Here is a 25,363-nt window from a genome sequence, read left to right on the forward strand (position 1 = left end):
CAAGTAAATCTCAGTGCCATTTGTTCTCCAGGTCAGCAATGCACAACCCTCTGGCCGTCCACATGACGTAAAAGAAACGGTGATTCATCAGACCAAGCCACCTTTTCCCTTTGCTTTGGGCTCCAGTTTTGACTGTGATCCACCGTGCATTATGGGACTTTTCCAGCAGAACCACCCTAGTGTTGTTAAGACATTGTCTTAATGAAATGCCATGGAGGTCTTTATATATTTATAAATGCATCATTTCAGGATTTATTATCACATCTGGTACTATGTTTTTAGTCAAGCAATTTCAAGTTATATCCAATATCAAAATTCATGTAGTAAATCATTGTTCTGTGCATAAACACAGCTACTGGTCTTTTTTTGTGTGTGTTTATCCCATAGCTTTTTTCCATTTGCTGCCATGAATTGATCTGTTTATACATTTTTGTCTTTGTTTTTTTTGTTATTTCAGTTATGACTTTGTTGAAGTGGAGGAAAAATCACAGACCAACACTATAAAGTGGGGCCGTTGGTGTGGGCAGAAAGCACCCTCCAGTCTGACTTCAAAATCCAACACACTCAGAATCATCTTCAATTCGGACGATTACTTTGTGGCGAAGCCGGGATTCAAAATCTACTATTCACTGCTGGTAAGGAAGCCTCACATGTTACAGCTGCAATTATTAGAGACAGCACAAATATGTTTTTAATTTAACATGTTTGTCTTTAAGCACTTACAACTGGATTTGACAGTAAACAAAACGATGAAATGAAGTGCGGTAAGATATGGTGCAGCAGAGGTCACAGCAAAGCTTTCTGTAAAATACCAAGCTGTAGCACGTAGCCAAGCCTTTCCTGTCCATCCATTTGACAGAAGGGGAGAAATCGAGAGAAATAGGACGGGACGTCGGGAGGATGCAAAGCTGTTCTCTTAGAGACTGTCAAATGAATGGATAAGGAGATTTGCTTTGTCATTTTGTCAGGAAACTCAAAGAACAAAGAGAGAGGCTCTGAACTTAAGATGTTACTCTGCTCTGTAATCGACGGGCTGAAGGGGAAGAGCGAGCAGCAGAAAGTCAAAGAGGCATTAAAGAAGGTTCCTAGTAAAAACTGAAAAGAGGAGGAGATGAAGAGCTCCTGGCTCTGTCTATTATCTGAGAAGAAAGAGTCACGAGAAGGAATAAAAGTCAAGACAAACCAAATAGAAAGAGAAAGCATGTCTATTTATTCATGAGCCTTCATTTGTGGTGTCATTTTTGTACTTTATTGAGTGAAATAAAAAAAAACTTCATTGTTGCTCTTGCAGCAATTTGTCCTTTTAGGAAACAGATATAAGATAAATATTTAAGCTACATGCATTCAAATGGACTAAAATCACTTTAACCAATTCCTAAAAGTAAATGGTATATATAAAATGTATATAAACACACACTAAATGAATAATTTTCTATATTTTATAATATAGAAAATATTATAATGTACAGATCTATATTTATGATATCCTTATCATAAACCTAGTACATCTACAAATATGTCCAGGTTACAGTTTGGTTGATTTTTTTTTCACTGGTTTTGAACATAATCTAATTTTTTTAACATACTCTTTTTAAGAAAACATTAACAAAAAATATTACTTTCTTAAAACAGCTATTTGAAATGGTTTGATTATAATTACACTGGGAGATGCCTCTCTCATCAAATGTTAATCTGGCAGGATTTTTTATTTTTTATTTTTATGTTAGCAACTTGATGTTGTAATGAATGCGAATGTTAATAACTCTATATATTCCATAGTCAATATCTGACTATTGGAAAGTTTTGAAAATACTGTGTGTAGACCATTCAAATTTTAGTTTAAAACCTATTTCTAAATAGTTTTCTATAGCCTTCTTTCAGTGGATTGTCCATAATTATTTTTTTCTAGAAGCAGAGGTAATTTAATAGCTGTTAATGATTTGGAGGAAATCTTAACTATTTTTAGTATATTGTCTTAGTGATTGGTGCAATAAGTGTAGTTAGCATTACTGGTAATATATTTATTGAGTCAATATATGAACTCAATAAAATTACAGCCCCACATCACTCAAAGGACAAATTCTTTGTGCTTCACTTAGTTTTTATGCTAATGAGATGCAGGCAGGAAAGTTACTGTAATACTTCGATTGTTATTGTATGGCATCAGTAATATCTGCAGGTTGGCTGCAAAGATGTTACGAAGTAAGATCTTTCTTGTTACTTGCCCCTTAGGACTGGAATAAACCCGAACCTGAACAGAGCGCTGCATGAATCTACCGACTGCTGAGCTTTTCCAGACAATCAGCACAACTTTTATTCTCTGTCAAATCACACTCATGCATTTCCAAGCTAATTCTTGGCTTCTGATATATATTCACGCTTAACTCACAGCTAACTTGACTCAGAACTAATTTGCCTGATTGATACCACTTGTTCTGAAATTGAAAATCCTTGGTATCACAGTAGCCAGTAGGTTTTCTCACAGCATTTGCCTTCTAAGTTTGCTAAGCCTGGTTTCTAAAACAGGACCCTGGTCTGTCTATTTCCCCCTTCATCTATAACAACTAAAGGTCAACAATTGACTTTCTGTGGCACATGACTCGTTTTACCAAACAATATCCAAACAGTAAAAGTTCAAATTGCCAAGCAGTGTTATGATCTGTGTTGTTCAGTATAGTTTATTTTGAGATTTTCTGTGTTTAGTCCTGTTTCCCTGCGAGTCTCTGTCCTGTCTTCCCCGTTGATTGATCCCAGCTGTGTCTCATTCTTGTGATTACCCTCCCAGTGTATTTAATCTCACCTGTGTTCTGTGTTCCTCGTCGGATCCTTGTTGTCGTCTTGTCGTCGTTGTCGTTGTTCCCTGTAGTTGTCGATTGTCTATCGTCATACGTCAGTTAACCGTTCAGTAGAACTGTGAAGTCCTGAGTCGGTTAACCATAGTTGTCGTCTTAGTAGAACTGTCAAGTCCTAAGTCGGCGTGAGCTCCTGTGATCCGGTCCCGCACCAGTTGCTACCGGTAGTTAGCCGTGTGCTAGTTCTCCTGCCGTGCTGCCTGTGTTTTGGACTGTCCTGATCACTATCATTAAATTCATCATCATTTTCATCTGTAACCTGGGTCTCAGCGTTTCTCTCCTCACCACCAACCACACCAAACCGTGACAGAAGGATCCGACCACAAACGGTGAGGAGACGCTACCATTCAACATGGACCCATTTACCACCCCCACAGCTCCATACCCATTCCTCAAATCTAAGGACATTCACAACATTGAGTTCGAGGAGGATTTTTTTTACTTGTTCAGTATGTTTGCGGAGGATCCGCTCATGCTGGACCTGGTGGGGGAGCTCCACGAGGAATTCCTCGAAAGAAGACTCGCCTCCACGGTTCCAGCTCCTCCACTGTTCCATTCCACCCAGTACACTCCAACCCCCACTACCCGATTCCAGCCGCCAGAGTTTCCTCCAGAGTTTCCTGCGGTCGCTGCTGACGAGCAGCCGCCCATGCCTCCAGAGTTTCCTGCGAGCGCTGCTGACGAGCAGCCGCCCAAGCCTCCAGAGTTTCCTGCGGTCGCTGCTGACGAGCAGCCGCCCGAGCCTCCAGAGTTTCCTGCGATCGCTGCTGACGAGCAGCCGCCCGAGCCTCCAGAGTTTCCTGCGGTCGCTGCTGACGAGCAGCCGCCCGAGCCTCCAGAGTTTCCTGCGATCGCTGCTGACGAGCAGCCGCCCGAGCCTCCAGAGTTTCCTGCGGTCGCTGCTGACGAGCAGCCGCCCGAGCCTCCAGAGTTTCCTGCGGTCGCTGCTGACGAGCAGCCGCCCGAGCCTCCAGAGTTTCCTGCGGTCGCTGCTGACGAGCAGCCGCCCGAGCCTCCAGAGTTTCCTGCGGTCGCTGCTGACGAGCAGCCGCCCGAGCCTCCAGAGTTTCCTGCGGTCGCTGCTGACGAGCAGCCGCCCGAGCCTCCAGAGTTTCCTGCGGTCGCTGCTGACGAGCAGCCGCCCAAGCCTCCAGAGTTTCCTGCGGTCGCTGCTGACGAGCAGCCGCCCAACCCTCCAGAGTCCCCTAGCGTCCCTCCAGAGTCCCCTAGCGTCCCTCCAGAGTCCCCTAGCGTCCCTCCAGAGTCCCCTAGCGTCCCTCCAGAGTCCCCTAGCGTCCCTCCGCCCGAGCCCCAGTCTCCAGCACCTGCAGCAGCCGGCGCTCCGCCCGAGCTCCCAGCGCCCGCAGCAGCCGGCGCTCCGCCCGAGCTCCCAGCGCCCGCAGCAGCCGGCGCTCCGCCCGAGCTCCCAGCGCCCGCAGCAGCCGGCGCTCCGCCCGAGCTCCCAGCGCCCGCAGCAGCCGGCGCTCCGCCCGAGCTCCCAGCGCCCGCAGCAGCCGGCGCTCCGCCCGAGCTCTCCGAGTCCGCTGCCGGTGCGCAGCTCCCCGGTGCACCTCCCGGGACTCCAGCCGGCCTTCCTGCCGGTTCCCCGGCCTCTGCTCCGCCAGAGCTCCCAGCGCCCGCAGCAGCTGGCGCTCCGCCGGAGCTCTCCGAGTCCGCTGCCGGTGCGCAGCTCCCCGGTGCACCTCCCGAGACTCCAGCCGGCCGTCCTGCCGGTTCCCTGGCCTCTGCTCCGCCCGAGCCCTCGGCCTCTGCTCCGCCAGAGCTCCCAGCGCCCGCAGCAGCTGGCGCTCCGCCAGAGCTCTCCGAGTCCGCTGCCGGTGCGCAGCTCCCCGGTGCACCTCCCGAGACTCCAGCCGGCCGTCCTGCCGGTTCCCCGGCCTCTGCTCCGTCCGAGCCCTCGGCCTCTGCTCCGCCCGAGCCCACGGCCTCTGCTCCGCCCGAGCCCTCGGCCTCTGCTCCGCCCGAGCCCTCGGCCTCTGCTCCGCCCGAGCCCTCGGCCTCTGCTCCGCCCGAGCCCACGGCCTCTGCTCCGCCCGAGCCCACGGCCTCTGCTCCGCCCGGACCCCAGTCTCCAGCGCCTGCAGCAGCCGGCGCTCCGACCGGCCCACCGCGGTCAAGCTCCGCCTCCAGCGTCGCCGCCCACCGCGGCTCAAGCTCCGCCTCCAGCGCCGCCCGGCCCGCCGCGGCTCAGGCTCCGCTTCCTGCGTCGCCGCCCACCGCGGCTCAAGCTCCGCCTCCTGCGTCGCCGCCCACCGCGGCTCAAGCTCCGCCTCCTGCGTCGCCGCCCACCGCGGCTCAAGCTCCGCCTCCTGCGTCGCCGCCCACCGCGGCTCAAGCTCCGCCTCCTGCGTCGCCGCCCGCCGCGGCTCAAGCTCCGCCTCCTGCGTCGCCGCCCGCCGCGGCTCAAGCTCCGCCTCCTGCGTCGCCGCCCGCCGCGGCTCAAGCTCCGCTTCCTGCGTCGCCGCCCGCCGGACCTTCCACAAGAGGTCTGCCTCCTGTGCCGTGGTCGGCCCCCGGACTGTTTTCCGTGTTTGAGTTCTCGATTGGATTTAGTTTTGTTTTCTGGACTCTTGCCCTCCTGCCGTCGCCCCTCCGCCCACCCTGTTGGGTCGTTTTGTTTTGGTCTTTTCCTTTTGGGCATCTGGTAGCTGCCCTTGAGGGGAGGGTACTGTTATGATCTGTGTTGTTCAGTATAGTTTATTTTGAGATTTTCTGTGTTTAGTCCTGTTTCCCTGCGAGTCTCTGTCCTGTCTTCCCCGTTGATTGATCCCAGCTGTGTCTCGTTCCTGTGATTACCCTCCCAGTGTATTTAATCTCACCTGTGTTCTGTGTTCCTCGTCGGATCCTTGTCGTCGTTGTCGTTGTTCCCTGTAGTTGTCGATTGTCTATCGTCATACGTCAGTTAACCGTTCAGTAGAACTGTGAAGTCCTGAGTCGGTTAACCATAGTTGTCGTCTTAGTAGAACTGTCAAGTCCTAAGTCGGCGTGAGCTCCTGTGATCCGGTCCCGCACCAGTTGCTACCGGTAGTTAGCCGTGTGCTAGTTCTCCTGCCGTGCTGCCTGTGTTTTGGACTGTCCTGATCACTATCATTAAATTCATCATCATTTTCATCTGTAACCTGGGTCTCAGCGTTTCTCTCCTCACCACCAACCACACCAAACCGTGACAAGCAGCCTCTGAAGTCTTGGCCCCCTGTTGTATCTACCTGAATGAACTGCTGACACGCCTCTGGTTTCATTTTCAAAAGCTTCTTCTACCTTTCGTGTTTCCTCTGGCTTCATTTTTTTAGCACCTCTTTGATCCCAATACTTTGAGTCTTCTTTCCTCAACAGAGGCTTTGATACAGAGGAGTGTTGTTGTCAGTGCAGCCTGTTAGTGCTTAGGTATGGTGCGCTCTCTCCCTCTTTCTCTCACTGAAAGAATGTCAGGATTTTATTTTCCAACCAGTATGTCACCAGTCAGGGCCAACCAAACCGAAACCCCTTTGAGTCTGGCCACCGCCCGATTTCACTGCGCTTAATATTTATGATTAGGCTGCGATTCAGCCCAGCACACGCTGAAATTATAAAACATGACTTTTAGATTAACATCGAGGACAAAATATTGCATCGACAAGAAATTTTAGAGCAAATAAAACAAAAAAACATATCATAACAGACAATTGTTTTATTCCTCTATTTTTCCAGTATAACCTAAAGTATTAAGGTGTCTTACAGCAGCTTAAGACTACTGATGACATTTAGCTTTTGTGTCATTTTCTATTACCATAAGAGCATATTGCAGAGGTGTTATTACACACCATAAGAAAATAAAGACCCTCACTTAGATTTAAAGTTGCTTTCTGAACAACAGCTACTCTAACTTCACCCTGGAGAAGATCAAAACTGCTGCAGCTTGTGAATATTACCGCACTTTTACACTTGCTCTGTAGTGGTGCTACATAGTATTTTTCGCTGTGTGGCAGGACTATCTGGAATGATCTGGTCTGTTTAAAGCTCTATAGTAACAATGAAAAGATAGCTTAAGTTGTCTTTCTCTATAGGCCTTTGCTAACTTTAATCCAATCAACATTTTTCTCATAAATATTTTACTATCAAACTACAAAAAAAAAAAAAACTCTGTTTAGTTAGCTTTTTAATGAGTTTATAGGAATTCCTATATTTTTTTGAAGAACCATAGCTCTTAACTCTCTGGCTGGTAAGATGGATGCACCTCGGTGCAGATGTGTCCCAGGCCTGTCCCAGCTGGTAGTTGGTGAGAAACAGATTACATGTTGGAAACTAAACTCGTGAATCACAGGACTAATGCTGGGAGACAGACAGCGACTCAGGCTCACTTTCTGATCTGCAGTCACCAATTAACTGTGTCACTTATGAGTCTGGACTGTGGGAAGGACCACCTGGAGAAATTCAAACTCTAAAATAGACTCCAGTCAACCATCCTGCGCTGAGTGCTACCTTTCAGTCTGTAATGATGACAGGGAAATGTGAAAGCCCCCCATCATGAAGTTCTGACCTAAATATGCCTACTTACTTACTCTGCCACTGTGTAAACCACAAATAACTTTCTTATCAATCCCTCTCAGAGTCTTACAGCGTTTTTTTTTGTTTTGTTTTTTCCTCTTCCTCCCTCATTTTTTTGCAATCTCTCCTCTGGTCAAATAATCACAACCCTTTGCATTACGAACAGAAACCAATTCTTGAGGCCCTTCTCATTAGATCAGTTTTACCCAATTTTTAAAGAGCTCCTGCATTTGAGTGTGAGCGTTGCATCTTTCTATCTTCAACAGACACGCACGTACTCACACACATAAATCCCCTCAAGCTAGACTGGAGCTCTGCGTGTGGCTTAATTTAGTAGGTCTAATTTGTTCTCTCCAGACCTGTCGAACAGATAAGGGGAAGGAGAGGAGGCACACAAAAAAAAAGTGTGAAGGAAGAAGAGTTAGAGGGAGAGAATGAGGAGAAGCAGCACTGGAAGGGGAGAACAGGTGTCTGAGATGCTATCAGGATGTCAGCTAATGACTAAAACAAGCCAAACTGCGAAAGACAAAGAGAAAACCGGTGAGAAAGGCAGTCGTGAGGTACTGGGCTATGTGGAATAAATTGGCGTGGACCTGATAAAACAAAAATCTATACAGGAAACATAAACAGAAACAGCATATAGAGAGGAATGAAGGCAAAAATGGGGAAGCAGAAAGAAACTTAACATCAGTCCTATCACTAAACTCCAGCTATTCCCATTGGGAAGATTTTCCTTCACTGCTGCTCACCCATTGCTCCTCACTGACCTCCAGCTGGCTGAAAGATTTAAACCCTTTTCTTTTACTAAAAAATGACAAAATTGACTGTTTAGAAGTGTTTCTTGTCACAACAAACATGGGCAGCTATAATTTGGAAACTGAACGTGTATCACTCATTTAGTAAGGCAACAATGTTTTAAAATTAGAGTTAGACGAGCTGCAAGCACCATGTCTGGTCAAGCAACCAAAAACAGGTTACTAAGTACTAATTACCTCAGTAAATAACCAGCTACAATGCTTTTCTTGGAGCAGCTTTCTATTATTCTCATAACTGTTAAATATTTATGGAAAATTGCTCTGGTAACACTCATTTACATGTATTATGTCCCATTTGATCCAGTAGTTCACCACACAAGCATTCATTGTGTCACAACAATACATGCATGACATTTCTTTAGCTAAATCTCTTAAGAAAAATACTAAAACTGTTAGGTAGAAGCGTGCAAGTTCAGAAGTGCGACACTAAATCTAAAGGAAAGATTTATTGCTGCATGAGAATATTCTTTAGGTTGTAACCTGAGAATAAGCTTCAGCTCAAGCGTAGGTGAAACAGCAGAAATGTGGCCAGTGTAATTTATCCTCTAACTTGAATGTCCTTCCAGCTGCTCATGCGTTGTAAAAGCTGATGGGGAAACGCATTCGCTTTCCTCGCTGTCTACCACACGCTTGATTCTCTGCTGTTTGAGTGTCCAATTGTACAAAATGGAGTTGAAAGGGGCAGCTCCCTGACGTCCTTTCCACTAGGCTGCTACTGTAAATAAGAATCTATTCTCTCACCGCCAGTGAATATGCCAAGGTGCATTTTTTCTTTCAGTGAACCAAAGTATTGAAAGCAAAACTGAAAACAGGACTGTCTGTTTCTCCCAGCAACAGTAATAAACCATGTAAAACAAAAGCGTGTTAAAATAACACAGGCTTCATGCTAGCTCTCTAAGGGAATGACGCGACGCTTCAGGTAGCTTCACAGGAAATCAATAAGTTTGTTAACATCTGATCATGATAAAAAAGAAAACACTTTTAATTCAAGGGTGTCAACATAGAAATGGTCTGGTACATATATGTTTTTCTTCTAAATTTAACCTCAAGTTGAAAACATCCTGACATATTGTTGTTTATGAAGTAAAGAAACGTAAAGTTAGAATAGAAGAGTTTATGAAGAAATAATTACACCCTCAAAATCCTACGTATGCATAAACTATGTTGAAATGTATAGAATTTTAAGAGTCTATTCTTACCACTGTCTACAATTAGAATTAAATTGAGCTACTTTTTTTAGCAGCTCAGAACAGTCTAATTGTGATTGTTTGGGAATTGCTGCATCTATAACTTATCCAAGAGACATCCCTGTTAAATTGAAAAATAAAAGGCATACATTTAATAAATTATTGTTGAAGATTTTTCTGGCACTATCTGCTACAACTGAAAGAATATTTATATATATATTTTTAAAGAAATTAATGATAGCTTTCAGTGCTATATGGAATTTAAGATGGGTTGTTATGGAGGAAGATCAGCATAGCCAGCTGCTGTGGAGGTGATTAAACCATAATCTTTGTAATTGTACCAGTCTGGTTGATTGATCCAGCATTTGGTTCACATTCAGCATTTGTTTTTTGTGTTTTTTTTTTGTTTTGTTTTTAATTAGACAAGAATGCTGTAAACATCTTTTAGAGTTAGTCAACTTCCCTGACCTTAGTGGTTCTTACTTTGACTCAGATGTATTTCCTCTAGACTCATCCAAGAAATATTTTCTAGCTGCCCGTCCATTGCTCTCATGTTAAGTTTAGTTCTCCTTGCTTGTAACTTTTAAGTAGATTTAGACCATAAATTTAGAGATCCAAGTCACCGCAGAGTGAATAATAGTCACAATGTACATCTATGTTTGTGAGTGAATTTCAAGCCACATGTAAGAGTCTTTTAAAACAACCTCTGCACACTGACCACCTTTGATCTCAGCCCTATTACATCTACAGCTCACACAAACACATGCAGCAGAACAAAATGAGGGCACTGTGTTCGCTGGAGTGCATGGAGACAGATTTACTGTTCCACATTTATCAGTGAGGGCATTTAGGACTCTTCAAGAAGACAGATCCAATAGCCAGTGAGACTTGATGTGCTTTGTGATTCCTTACAAGATGTCTATCAATGCCAAATATGCGAATGGGAATATGCAAAACAAACTTGGTCAAATGTGTGTCCAGAACACATTGCGACTGGAGTCTGATTTGTTTCTCCAACAATTGCACGTATCTGCATGGATGTGGTGTGACTGGGTTCTTTGGAAACCCTCTGCTGGCAGCCAGTCAGGCAGACACCTGGTTTCCTGCAAAGAAAACATGTGAATGCTTCACCCAGTTCTTTGGAAGTTCTTTTTAAGGTCAAGTATGTAATGAGGAGGAAAAAAACTAGAGGAGCACTGAACTGTTAGGTGGGAGGTCACTTCTTAAACAATCTCACTTTTCATTTTGTTTGATGTTAAAGACCTTCGCCTGACCTTTTGCTTTATGTATTTCAGCATGACTTACAGTAGCTTTACTCCAGCTTACATGTGGACACTGAATAGTTAAGACCCTTTGATTTAATGGGAAACTTCAGGAGAGGGACCTTTAAACTTAAGAGAATCAAGAAAATTTTCTAGATTCTCCTTAGCCTGTTTTATGAATGTTTTTTTTTTTAGATATATCCTTATCCTCACTTTATTGGAATAATTTAGTGGTAAACTTTCCCTGTTTTACATCAGTTAGACAATTTAAATCCAATTTATTTTTAACATATGTATTTAGATAAACAGAGTTAACATTTTTCAGATCAAACATATGTTGTTTTGTATCTTTTTAAGTCAGTCGCCAGTCAATGTTTTGACTTGTATGGAATATGCTGCTACTTTGCATCAAAGTCAAAGAAAGTACAGTAATTTTGATGGTAATTAGCTCAACAAAAAGCAAATCCCCCTTGTCTTTCCTATGTCCAACTTGGAACTATAGCTAAGTTGGGTTTTGGGTTATTCCCGGATAAATGTTTTGACATCTGGGTTAAATTAAACTTTGCGAAGCTGCTACCAAGATTTGTTCCTGGTCCTAGTTCTCCACTTAATTATTTTCTGGCGGTTTTCAAAATATTGTGCACCTTCCTTATCTTTATGATTAAAGAAGAGATGGCATATCTAAATTACTTATCTGGTCTGATGTTTTTAAAGCTGTTATTGTCTTTGTATTTACTTTGGAAATTCTTAACACCAAATTTATTTGCATACCACTAAAGCTAGCCCAAGTGCCACCAGTCTTACTTGATCCACTGTTTGAAGTTCATATTGTACTAAAGTCAGAAAACATCAAAATAATCACTAAGTGGGTCAGGCCTTTACAAATAATCCTCCACATAATTATTTTTAAATAATATTACATTTACAATATCTTCTTCTGTTTTACATTTTCTAGGGTGACACCAATTGGGAGGCTGTCACTGAACTCATGTTGGTGAGTTATTACGCGAACAAATAGAAAGCTAAATGGAAAGGCTTGATTTTGTTATAGTGATTTTTTAAGAGATTAAATGCATACTTCTGTTTTTGTATTTTCAGTAGAAATTTTAAAGATAGAAATTTATTTTATGTACCGTATTTTCCGGACTATAGAGCGCACCTCACTATAAGTTGTAACCACAAAATTACAAAAAAACAAACAAAAAAAAACCCGGAAACGTACATATCTAAGCCGCACTGGGCGGTTTTCCACAAAGACGCAACAGAGGGTTGTGTCCTTAATAAATCTGCTATTAACGCCGAACCATGGATTCTTTCACACCAAGCTAAAATGCAGCGGCTATCAATCTCACTTCCTGCTAAAGAGCCCCCTGGTGGTGGAAGAAAAATCCACAGAAAAGCTGCACCGGGCTGTAAGCTGCTTGGTTCAAAGCGTGAGAAAAAAGTAGCGGCTTATAGTCCGAAAAATACGGTATTCTGTTTTATATTAGACTGATATTGCAATAATAAAATAAAAATACTTCCATAAAATGCTTTTGTACTTAACATAGTAATGCAGCTCAGCTTCTTTCTGAGAATCAGAGCCATTACCAAAAAAAAAATAAAAAATTCATTACACTTGCATTCATGACATATTTTGTGACCAACACATTATACATGCCCCATGCACCATATTTATTATATTAGAAGTTTGAAATGTAGAGCCACTCTCACTTAGTCTAAATTAACAGTGGGATATTTTTATGCTTAACCACCTGACTACCAGGAAAAAAAATATTGTCCAATCACCATTTTTTTTATCCCACAGTCTTTGTAAGGTAATAAAAGGTTTTATGCACTTTCTTTGTCTCTTCCCATAAAATGTGTTATTACTGATAAACACCGTTTTTATGAATTAGAAAAAGGTACGTACAAAAGTCCCACCCCTTCACATGTGGTATTATTGAAAAGCCCTAAATGTCCTCTCCAGATACCAAAAGGATTAATTCAGTAGAATGCCCTTGCATTCAAGTTTAGAAATGTCCTCTACAGAGGACAAAAATGAACTACTGGTAGTCAGGAGGATATATTGAAACTCATAGCCTTTCATTTATTGGTTCATGATGTTTTTTTACTTGCATCTGTTTGCTTTGTAGACCTCTTTAAAAAATTCAATAATACAGCCATGCTAAAATTGGATTATGCTCTCATTCAATTTTAAGGTGTTGCATCAAAAAATAATGCCTAGCCTTCTAGTCTTTATTAGGTTTTAAAACAATTTGAATGCAACTTCAAATCAAAATCAGCTAATGGCCTGTTACACAGTGTCATGTATTTATTAAAAAAATTAAATCACTGCAGGGACCATGTGTAAAAGGCTATCCCCTGGAAATGAATTTCTTGTAGAACCTCAGTCAGCGGCTATAACTTGCAGTAATTATGTTTTTCTTGACCTTTTCACTGCCTTGCCTCTTTGAGGAGGATTTTTGTGTGTGTGTGTGTGTGTGTGCGTGTGTGTGTGTGTGTGTGTGTGTGCGTGTGTGTGTGTGTATGCGTGCGTGTGTGTGTGTGTGTGTGTGTGTGTGTGTGTGCGTGTGTGTGTGCGTGTGCGTGTGTGTGTGTGTGTGTGCATGTGTGTGCGTGTGCATGCGTGTGTGCGTGTGTGTGTGTGTGTGTGTGTATTGATGAAAGCTACTACTTCTTCAAGATCAGTGGTAATGTATGTCCTTCTTAGCATCCTATTAAGTCAGACCTTAATTTTCCAGATCAGCAAACTGATAAAATTCCTTATTTTACAGAGGTGGGAACACTTGTTGATATTCAGTAAATTACATGCAATGGATTGGCAAAAACTAGCTGCATGCTTTCACTTCTTCATTATTTTGTATTTACTAAAGCATTCAGATGTTTATTAGATAAATAAGTAGATGCTAACAATAACCAGTGAAAGTTAAATAATTACATTTTTAAATATCCTGATTTATAAAACCTGATAAATGTATAAAACATCTCCTCCTAAGTCAATTTATGTAGCTGCTGCCAGCTAAGGAGCAGATGTAAAATGTGATCTATCCATTACAGCTATTTGTCCTTTTAAATTGATTATGCAAAGGCGGACATTTTTCAGGTGTTAGCCTCACATTCATAAAGTACCACATCTTGATATAGTGGCTTTTAAAATTCCCTTTATAGCATTATATTGAGTTGGGCTAATCTATTTCACATTTTGTAAAAAAAAAAAAAAAAAAAATTGGAGGAAGGCATAAGGTAGTGTGATTGATTTATACCCACAAGGCCACCTAATTTAAGCTCTTACAGTAAATATTAACAAATGTTAAGTCCCAGTGGAGTACTTCTGTTTTATTGTCATCTTTAATCAGGCCAACTCTCCCATATAACCTTTATAAATCATCTCATTACTTACCTTAGTCCTTCGAAACATGACTGCTAATGTCTCAGAGTGAATAGTCCCAGTCTGCATGAGAGTTTCACTGCCTTCTGTGGGTATTTCTTTGCTAACACTTTGTCCAAAAAAATACCCACGCAACCTTTCCTCCTGTATGTGTTGCAGGACATGAGTGCAAACGAGATGCCGGCCACAGAGGTTCCTCAGACGCTGGAGGACTTGGATAGAACCATAGCTGCCTTTGACACTATAGAGCAGCTTCTTCAGTCTTTGAGCCCAGATACTTGGAGACAAGATCTGGACAATATCTACACTCAAACATACATATATTATAGATCCAAGTCCTATCATCTGGCAAGCAGACAGAATAAAGGTAAGGGTAGCAACTCTTTGTGAGAATTTAACCTTTAAGAGAAAAAGTTCAGAACCTGGTAATATGCAGAGGGAAAACTGTGTGATGTGCCACGACAAAACCAAGAAGAGGTCACCGGAGTAGAAACAGAGAAAAAAAGTTTAAAACGCCAATTTCAAAAGAAACACTTGAGTTCATGAAGGAACCACCGTATGCTTTTAACAGTTGATAAACATATTCCCACTCTTTTGTCATTGGTTTCAGCCAAGAAGATGAATGTTTGAAAGAAACACATGGCTCTGACCCGAATCCACAATCTAGATCCACTGTGTATAAAAAGACCTCTGCTCAGGGTTCTTTATGCAGCAATAATGAATTTTAAAAAAATCAGTGTTTGCTGTGCCTGGCTGGAGTACATTAAACTTGCCTTGATGTCATATAGATTTCTTTCATTCTTACTGATGTGGAGATTAAAGTCTACTGTCCTGCCTACAGCATACGGGTACAGCAAAGTGGTCAAATAATTGTTAGGGAATAAATTGGATAGTCAGGAGGAGTATGTCAGTCATAGACACTTCAAGCATTCTGTATCGTGTGGTGAGTAGATCACCATTCTTGCAGACAGACCATCTGAATAGGATAGTATGTGATAAGGTAATGTTTTTACTGAACCATTGCTGCTGCAATTGAGCAACACTTGGATTGATTATGTGGCCTTAGTACATATCTGTGATATATTTCAGAGACGCAACATTTATGCTGGTATGATGATTATGCTGTTATAATAATTCAATATTTCTCATTTTATTTAATTTTGCAAGATAATTTTGTGACCATTATTACACAGCTACAGCTAACATGAATAAAATGTAAAAAAAAAAACTTCAATAGTTTCCTACCTGAGAAACCTCTAACAGAAAAATGTGCACATCTCTTTCAGAGGGGCAAGTTTGCGATTTACTTACTATAAAGCTTTGCTTAGTGAAAACATTCAATAAAACTAGAAGAATTTGGAAGCTGCCTTTAGCTTTTCTTTTTCTGGAATGTAATGTTGAGAAATATTGCTAAGAAGCCAAGTGTTGTGTGTGTGTAAGGTAACCATGGCAATCAGGCATTTTTAGCTGAAAGCTGACAAAGTTTATTTGATCACTCAAATGATCTACACCTACACTCACGTTTACCCTGACTACATGAAATAAAGACTCAAGTCCTAGACCTAGAGATTGAGTGGAGTCTTGAGTATTTAAACCAAATCCAAGTCAGTTCTTTAACTGTTTTTGCATTGTTAATGTAAGGGTTAATATGATAACTTGTGTACACAGTTGCAGCCGTGTTTATGTGAAAATACCAGTGTACAACCCTTAGTGCTTTAGACTCCATCTCTTCCAGCTGTGCCTTTATATATATCTCTCTGTTGCTGTATGTCTGTCTGAGGGATGTTCTGTTCCTTTGTAAATATTTGCACCTGACAGCAAATCTATTTCTATTTAATAGTAGATGTGTGTGCTCTGTTGGCATGGGAAGGGTTTCTGTGCGAGGAGTATTTGCATTTTACTGTGAAGCTTTATTGGCACTATGGGTCCTTAATACACCAATGTTGTGCTCTCTAATTGGAAGTTCAACATGTACAGCAGCACACAACATGCCACACTCATCAGCTTAACTTCGCCTTTATTAAGGCACACATAAATGTAGACCCATCTTTGTTTTTGCAGAGAAAGTTTGCATGATGATATTAATCGGTATGCGTTTGGAACACACTATTAGCTGCATATGTTCATGAATTCAAATCAAAGCTACACAATATACAACACTTTGTGCTCATGAGTGGCAGCTCAAAATAGCTAGTATTTCCTACAGTAATGTAAGGGGGGCAGCTTTTTCTTCATGTTGCTGCCTTTATGTGTGACAGTCTTTCCAGCCACCTTTCTTTCTTTTTTTATTTTAAGTTATTTTCCCTCCTACACACTTTGACGGGGTTCCACACCACTGCTCTTCTGAGATTACACTGCTTTAAACAGGCACAGCTTTAGCTCAGCCTAAGCAAGGACGCACACACACCCAGGAAACTGTCACGTGTAGACACCTACGTACAACTCATGCAGCTTCTGTTCAACTAAACATAATAGAGCCTTTAACAACAACTAAGAGTTTGGGAGTAACAAACGTTTATTTTCATTCTGCACTTTGCATTCTTTCACCACCTTTGTTATGATCATCCAAAAAATTGTATACAATTTGAAAACTTGAATTTTTGTCTGGAAATGTTTTTTAATGTTCTATGTTAAGTGTTTAAAGTAAACAACAAAATGAATCACCCATGTAGCATCAACTCAAGCAGGAATAAATTTATCCTAAAAACAATTGTCTTCTAATAGGTTGTGAAAAAAATGTATCCCCAAATGTTTTATAATCACCAAGCAAAACGATCTTTGAAATGCTAAACTTTTCCTCTCTTGTAAATATGTGAGATCCTTCAGCAAGAGAGCTCTTCAGAACAAACAATAAATATTCTTACCTTATGCAAACTACAGACAAGGCCGACATATACAAACTTGCATTCGACTTCCTTTCAGTCAGCTTATGGTGTAATGGACTCTAGCTGGATCAATGGGGAGTTTGATTGTCACTATAGAGGCTGATGCTCACAAGAAAATCAATTTGAGAAGAGTTCAGTGAGCAAAGGCCCGTATTCAAATGGCCCCTCATTGTTTGATCCCTGAACGACTTCAGAGTTCCTCCCTGTGGTGAAGAAGGTTCCACTTCAAAAGGATCGCTCAATTATTATTGGTTGAATGTGGGCTTGATTCACCATTGTTGACTGTTGATGAGTTTAGACCTTTTACTTTTACCATTGTGTCTCCTTTTTTCTTTTTTACCGTTATGTTCTACCGCAGAGATAAATGCATCAAGAGTTTCTTCTTTCTCCTTCTCACTTTCCCCATTAGGCTTCTCTGTCATCATATTACCTGCCAGGTCATAATGTTGCCTCTCAGTTGGCGCCTCCATTGGTGATCAAAGATAAGACAATGAACTTTGGTAGGTCATAGCAGGAGCAATCATATTTCAGCACTTTTTCCACATAGATTCAAACCCCTGAAGCAGGAATGTGCATTATTTGTAGTTGAGATTTCACCTGCTGTCCTCGGCTTCAGTGTTTTCACATAAATATCGAGAATGGTTTCTATAACACACAGACAAATAAGGAAAAATTTTGACTGAGCAAGTAGGGCTTGCCTTTCTTCTGCTCTTTCACTAAAGGTTTCTGCTTGAGCCAAAACAATACTAAAAATGTAATACACTACCGCCTTAAAAACAAAGACTTGTTTTCCCCTGACAAAGAGGCTGTACACATGTACATGTCAAGCACCAATCCTGACTTCTGAGTGGTTAACAGGCCTAGAGAGCCCTGTTTTTCTGAAGTTTAGTCTTTATACTCTAGTTTATTTTGACAAAACTGCCTCCATCATGGTGAAGTGTGACTTGTGATGTAATTACTGCCTTTGCTATGAAGTGTGTTGATCACTACAATCACAGACCACTCAGCTCTGTGCTGATTGTTCTTCTCAGGTTTCTGTTTTTTTTTTTCTGTTCCATTCGTCCTTCAAAAGTTGCATTAGGTTATCCTTAAGAGTATTTTTCACGTTTTGACTGATAATGTGTGGTTTGTTTCAGAAAACAAAACCAGCTGATGCACTTCAGTCAGTTTAGAAATGTTAACTTCAGTAATGATGTGACAAAGATGTTTTATCAAACTTGAAACTTTGGAGTTCTGCCTTTTTTAACCCATCTCTTCAAATTCTTATAATATGTAATTTCCATCATTGTGTCTGATCCTTTTCACCTCCCTGAAATGAGGCATGGCGGAGGGTCTTATGTAGACAAATGAGGCAATTTTGCAGCAGACTGATGACAAGAAGAAAGACCAGAATCATTAGATTGATCTTTGATGAATTAGGGCCTCTCTGCTCTGCTTCGCTTTCTGTTCAATAGTGTGATGTCTTTCATCTACTCATCTAACCATCCCTGCCATCCATGGTTACAGCGTTACGGCATTTGTAGGACTTTACCTCCCGGCCATTTCAGCTTATCGATTCCAGTGTACAGTATGCCTTCACAATGTTGGAACAGCAAGCATTTGCTTGTAGTTGTACAAAGTACCACACACACACACACACACACACACACACACACACACACATATATATATATATATATATATATATATATATATATAGATAGATAGATAGATAGAATTGCTATTGACTGTGTTTTTGTGATTATGTGTATTTATCAACTTATGTCAACTGAAAATAGTCTAGATAAATGTTCTCATAAATGTTCTCTTTACACCAGGGGTGCCCAAACTTTTTGAGACCAAGATCTACTTTTTCTGTCACCAGCCGGCTGAGATCTACCTCATAACACGAAGATATAAACATTGTAAATGAAACTCTTATTGACTTATTTCATGTGCAAATACCCATCAGTTATAGCAGAAGTATTAAAGTGATAGAAAACCTAATGCAGTTTCTTTCTCAGTGAGATTCTGACACTGGGAGCAGGTTACTGGTTTCAGAAGCTGGTTGCCAACCTGAGGCCAGCAGGTATTAATCGGTTATGGTAGCTCTGAACTTTGGTTTGACGACCTCAGTATGAGAAATAACAGACTGATAGGAGGAACCACAGAGCTCTTAAGATAAAAGCACATCTTATGAAGTTGAGATATTCTCCCCCGGCCCCCCAACAGGATCCAGAGGAATGTAAAGTTTACACACTGAATACATTTTATTTATTTTATAAAAACACTTTATAAAATAATTCACATCAGGCTCACTGACCTCCAACACACCAAAGTTGCTTTTGAGCAAGGATTTAGTAACAGCGGGGAGGAATGAAACTCTCTTTAGACAAGAAGAACCAACAGAGCCAGACTTCATGAAGAGATGGAAAAATTAAAGAGTAGCATGATAGCAAAATGCTCTGCCTCTCAAACAGTACCATAAACAAAACATAAGTCAGTCTGCACTGGAAGCAAAGTGAATAATATGGCACTGTGACCTATTTAAGATATGACAGACATTAATTTTAGAGATGATTGCACAGTATTTAGAAGATGGTGCTTAAATAATTTTCTGGGTTTCACAGAGAACAGACAAAAGGAGGGTAAAATCTGTCTTTGACTGCAGGAGTTTTGTGGGTTGATACTTGTAGTAAAAATGTAACAGAACAGAATATACTTTATTGATCCCACAGGAGGAATTGCTTATTTGACGACAAGCTACTCCATCCGTCAGCAATATAGAATTTCTATATATATATATATATATATATATATATATATATATATACATGAGGGTCACAAGTTGTCTTGCAGAAAATAATTAGAAACTATTTTTTTTCTCTGTTTTCTCTTTTAAATACCCAGTTGATCTGAATCGTCTCCATGACGACGTCAAGCGGTATAGCTGCACACCTCGGAACTACTCCGTGAACCTTCGGGAGGAGCTGAAGACCACCAACGCTGTCTTCTTCCCTCGATGTCTGCTGGTGAAACGCTGCGGAGGCAACTGTGGCTGTGGGACCAACAACTGGAACACCGGCTGCACCTGTCAACCCTCGAAAACCACAACAAAACTACACGAGGCAGGTCCTTTTGTCATGTAAAGGCATTAGTTGATACACAACTCAAAGGACATAAATGTTAAATACATTTGGGGCTTTCGATTGAATTTTTTTTTTTCCCGAACTGCTCTTTTCCAGAGTGGAAAAGAGTGATTGTACAGCTAACATCTGTAGCTAATTTTACAACAACAAATCGAAACACAAGCTTTATAACATAGTGGATTATCCATTATCAAAAGTCTGCATGATATGTACAAGTTCAAATGCAGTACAGTACATACACACTCACTTATATTTGGTCAAATGACCCCTAGCGAGTTTCACCTAGACCAGGTGCTTTTGGTAGCAACCAACCACCTTCTTCCACAGTTCTTGTTTGATAATTCACCAAAATTTAACCAAATTCTAGTGGGCGTGTTTACATGTATTTGAGCCTGTATATAGAATTGAATCGCATAGATTAGATAAACCTCTAATAAAACCTCAGATGTGCACCTCAATCTTCTTTTTAAAACTGTTTTTTGTGTATTGACTCCATCATGAAGAAAGACTGGCTCAAATATAACATTTATGCTTGTGATCAGTGCTTATAAACTCCCAGTAGAAACTGTTTACTCCACAATCTCCAAAAATGCCAAATGCCTGAATACGAAGGAATTTCCCCAAAACCCGAGTGAAATGATGACTGATGGTTTTATCCTGCTCAACAAAAAGACTGCAGAATAAATGTATTTTGAACTTGATGCCAGCAGTGTGTTTGAAAAAAGTTGGGACAAGGTCAAAGAGAATCCCACAGAGGATGATCTGTTCTGAGGTAAAGGATTCACCGCTCCATCAAACACTCACTGAATATATTTTAACCAGCAGAAACTTTTATTTTTAGATGAAAGATGGCAGACTTTAAGGAGTTAATTATCTTCAAAATATAATATTACCAGAACAGCCGCGCAATCCAGATAAATACCTAAATTCATGGACCATGACTGAAAAGCACTGCGGAGTAGTTGTAGTTCTACGGGTCTTCAGGCCAGGCGGCTTTAAAAACAAACATGACTCTGAAGTGGAAATGGCCGCAGGGCCCCAGGAACGCCTCTGAAAATTATTGTTAGCGAGCACAGCTCATATGGAGCACATCCCAGCTGTCACAGGCACACAGGGTGCACATTGGACAGGTCGGCAGCGGAAATTTAAAATTCCTTTTGAAATCGAGAAGGCATCATGCTTGCTAATGAGCACAGGGACTAACAGGCCTGTTATCACAGCACAGTCAGAAGTGAACATCTGTTGTGATATATATTAAGTTACTGCGGTCCATGTGGCTTGGATAACTTTGACATCTCCATTAACAATGAACGTGCGAGTCTCCCAGCAACATATATTGCCATCGACATGGTTCCTGTTTCAGATGAGACCCTGCTGATTTCATACGACTGCTAAATTATAATTAGTACAAATTTCCTACAATCCACTGAAGATGGATTCCTGCCGTCCAACTTAATATAAAGATTGGAAAATGTTAGTCATTTGAAACTACATCTTTTTATCTCCTTTTTTTTGTGCTTAAATTGATTTAGCTTTAATAACATATGGTAGGTTTTTGTTTAAACTTCCAAAATGCCGCTGCTTTACAAACATTTCTCCATAAATCAGATGACCATTGAAAAGTTAATATATTGCCACAGTTTGATTCAAAACACTGGTATATTTTAAACATTCATTACACATACATACATAATGTGATTGGTTGTTTCTAGTTAGCACTGAGAGAAGGCAGAGGAGCGTGATTTTATTTTTTCACAAATGATCTGCCTCATATCATACTGCTACAGCATACTGAACATTTTAACAAATAAGTAAAAAAAGACATTTTTTGTAAGAGTTGCGTACTGCAGCTGTGATATTAACTAAAAATAATATTAATTTTAAAATGTATTCATTGGCTTGTTTAATTTGATCACTTATTGTTTCGACACAACTGAGACATAATTTAAAAAACTCATCTGAAAATACACCACTGTGTATGGAAAATTGCTATTCACTTTTTGGTTGATCTCTAAAAGAAATTCTTTTTTCTGTGATATTTCGATTGTAGGAGTGTAAAGTATCACAATATGAGTAAAAGTTTTAAATTTTGCCTTTTTAGTAAACAAAAAAAAAAAGAAAAAAGACAAGCAAATACCCAAACTCAATACTTGTAAATGTGCCAGTGCACATCAAACACCCAAACAAGATCCGCTGGTGAACATTCATCAGGATTTTCAAACATGTGCTTCTATTTAACTTTTTATTCACACTTGAGTGACTTTCTCAGAGCATCTTAAAAAAACGGCGAGAGAGTAAGAGGCCGTCTAAAAGAAGAAATATATTGAGACGCTCAATGTGGGAGGAGAAGGAAGAAGAAGCTGAGCGTGTCGAGGCCGGCGCTGCATCAACAGCAAAAGCAACAGAGCACCAGTCTGGCTCTTTCTCTCCGCTTCTCATTTCCTTCCAGTCACTCCATCATCTGAGCGTTCTGTCTTCCATCCCCGTCTCCCTCTCCTTTCATTCTTCCCAATTCCCATTTTCAATTTGTCCCTTTGCAATGCACCATTCTTGCTTTTTAAGCCTGTCATTCATTTCTTTTCTCTCGCTTCCCTCCATTTCTTTGTGCCTTTGTTCTCCTATAGCTTCATTATTGAAACGTGGTCCACAGGGCTCCTTTTCTGCCTTAGGCTCTTCTCAGAGTAAAAAAAACACACACAATAGGAATTTAGACAAAAGTGGGATTTGGGATTGTAATTGTTCTCTGTCCTGTGAGTGTGTTAGCATGTAAATGTGTGGAATACAGTCAAAAAAATGTGCAAGCATAAAAGAGGAGCATTTGCCCGGATGAACAGTCAGATTTCGTGTCCTCATGAATATTTTCCCATGAATTTTTTTTGTGTGTGTTTGCTGGGCATCTTCTTCTGGATCTCTTGGTCTCTTTGTGGATCTGTTACTGCTTCCTTTAGCAGCAGCTACTACTACTAAAGGAAACAGTAACTGCGACACACAAGTATTACTGACACTGCAGCTTCTGTGCTGGGAAATCACACTCACCATTTCCTTCATCCAGCTGTGTTAAATAAAGTCACTGCATCACTTATGGAGGAATGTGCGCTTTATCTTAAAATAGGTGGGAGTTGTTGCTGCTGTTGCCTCGCAGCCAGACAGTACTGGATTCAAACCTCTGGACAGGGACCTTCTGTGATGAGTTGCATGTTCTCCCTGCTCATACGTGGGTTTATTCCAGTCTCCTACCTCCTTTCCAAAAACCTTCCATTGTAACCTACCTTAATGTGTGCGCGCATGCAGGGTTGTCTGTTTGCCATGTGTCTGAGTTGACCTTATGATGGAGCAGCATCTGGCCAGTTTGTTTTGTAGAGTAATCTCTAAGCACATTTATGTTTCTTTCTAGCTTCTGAGTTTCCTTTCTGTGCCATGTATTTGTTGAAAATATTCATTTTTTTTATTAAACCTGTATTGGGATCCATTGGGACTCTCTCCAGTTTTCCAAAAAAAAAAAAACAATAACAAAAACACAAACTGGAAATAAGAAGAAACAAACGAGTGATAAAAACTCAGAATTTCTAGCATAGCTTGTTGTTATAACTGTCGGGGTGGTTGTTGTACCTCGCATTTGTCCATCCTAGCTGCTGTAACACACAATAACTGAAAATATCACCAGATCACTCGAAGACGTTTTCTTATATGTGATAGTTTGTTTTTTTTAATACACCAAATCCCCTTTGAAGCCTCTTACAGGTGTCCAAGTTAAAGGTTGTCAGCATTGCTCCCGTCCTCTGGAGTAGTTATTTCCTCCCCTACACTTCTTGGTCAGTGGTGTTTGATGGATCCTTGCCCACACTGCAGATAAATCTGGTGTCTCAGAGCACAACTGTAACAATGTCCTAATGTCATTTCGAATGAGTAAGAGAGAAAACCACCGTGGGTAGCTGTCTTGTCAAGAGAGGAGTGTGATGCACAGAGATGGTATGGGACCAACCGCTCCGTCCCTCTGACCACAACAGTGATAGACAGGCCCACCCGGCACAAAGTCTGTAAGGACTCCGGTGAATGCAGCCAGCCAGACGCTCCACTTATAGATCAGCCTACTAACTTTACATTATATGATGAATAGAAAATACATCCATTCTCCTGCACGATGCTTCAAAATCGAACTTTTTTAGCAACTTGCTCCTTCATTTGGGTCTTTTGCTGCAAAAAATGCACAGGCATTCTTTCTAATTAATAGCAATAGTGCTGTCTGTTTGGCTCAGTTGTTAAGTTTTCATCCATTTCTATCTCTTCCTTTTGTCTCCTGTAGGTGCTGAAGTATGCCCCAGAGACCACGCCGTACAAGCACCAGCAGAGGCAGCGGGTGCGCTGGGTTGTTGATGAAATTTTCCTCTCGCATCATGAAATGTGCGAATGTGCGTGTCCGCTGCAGCCTCCTCGCTGAGACACTGATTCCGGCTCGTGCGTCTAGAACTGATGGATGAATTCTTCTTTTCCCTGTTTCGCAATGGACTCTATATCCCAAACAGCACCGCTGACAAACATGCAGCAGAAAAGAGGGCAACAATCTGACTAATGCACTGCAGCTTGCATTGTACAAAATGACATTTGCTTCAGAAAGTAAATGACTTTCTCTGAGCATAGATTGCTTTCTTCCTTTAGAAGTGGACAAAAGTTTCCGACGAAACAATTTCTCGTGTTTCTTTAAGCCTTCTCTGTTCGCACCAAGTCTTGACTCGATGTACTGTCTCTTACAGGAGCATTAAAACTCTACAACCTTTGTCACATTTTTGTCATATTAGAACCATGAATTTCAATTTGTTTTTTGGAGATTTGATGTGGTAAATCAAGACAAATTATTATTGTACAGTAAAAGGAAAAAGACACACATTTCTATTTTATACTTAATCTGAAGATTCCTACCGAGTCTGATGAAACCTGAACAACGCACCCCCACAGTATGATGTTGCCACCACCATGTATCTCTATGGGTTTTAGGGTGGTCATTGCTCTCCATGCCCAGCCTTTCAGCTTTGCTGGACAGTCATGTCTTGGTAGGTTTATGGTTGTCTAACATCATTTTTGAAATGATGAGTTAAACAAGTTCTCCATGGAACGTTGCTTGGAGTATTGTACCTAACAATTAAAAAGGGATATATTTATCAATGCCACAGATTTTATCTCCTTCCTGTTCTTTAATTTCCCTTCCTTCCCAAACTACACAGCAGCTTTTGTGGGTGGTCATGGTTGTGGAAAGACAAAACGCGTAAAAGAAAATCGAGGGCTGTGAATATGTTGGTTTAA

At 41.1% G+C, this 25,363-nt stretch overlaps 1 protein-coding gene across 3 annotated transcripts in view; it reads left to right on the plus strand.

Moving 5' to 3' along the window:
- pdgfd (platelet derived growth factor d) overlaps positions 1-24,844 on the plus strand; it is a 63,875-nt gene extending 39,031 nt beyond the window's left edge. Inside the window, exons 3-8 of one of the 3 annotated variants that reach the window (XM_081614669.1) lie at positions 458-635; positions 11,617-11,655; positions 14,212-14,419; positions 18,755-18,841; positions 19,827-20,044; positions 24,369-24,844. In XM_081614669.1, coding sequence (XP_081470795.1) covers positions 458-635; positions 11,617-11,655; positions 14,212-14,419; positions 18,755-18,841; positions 19,827-20,044; positions 24,369-24,503 — 865 coding nt within the window. In that variant the 3' untranslated portion in view covers positions 24,504-24,844. The remainder of the gene's footprint in view (positions 1-457; positions 636-11,616; positions 11,656-14,211; positions 14,420-18,754; positions 18,842-19,826; positions 20,045-24,368) is intronic. The other 2 variants (XM_081614670.1, XM_008425506.2) reach the window with 2 other exon arrangements.
- The last annotated feature ends 519 nt before the right edge of the window (positions 24,845-25,363 follow it).

This window comes from Poecilia reticulata, chromosome 13 (assembly GCF_904066995.2).
Source record: "Poecilia reticulata chromosome 13, P_reticulata-male-v2, whole genome shotgun sequence".
In the NCBI taxonomy this organism is placed as follows: Eukaryota; Metazoa; Chordata; class Actinopteri; order Cyprinodontiformes; family Poeciliidae; genus Poecilia; species Poecilia reticulata.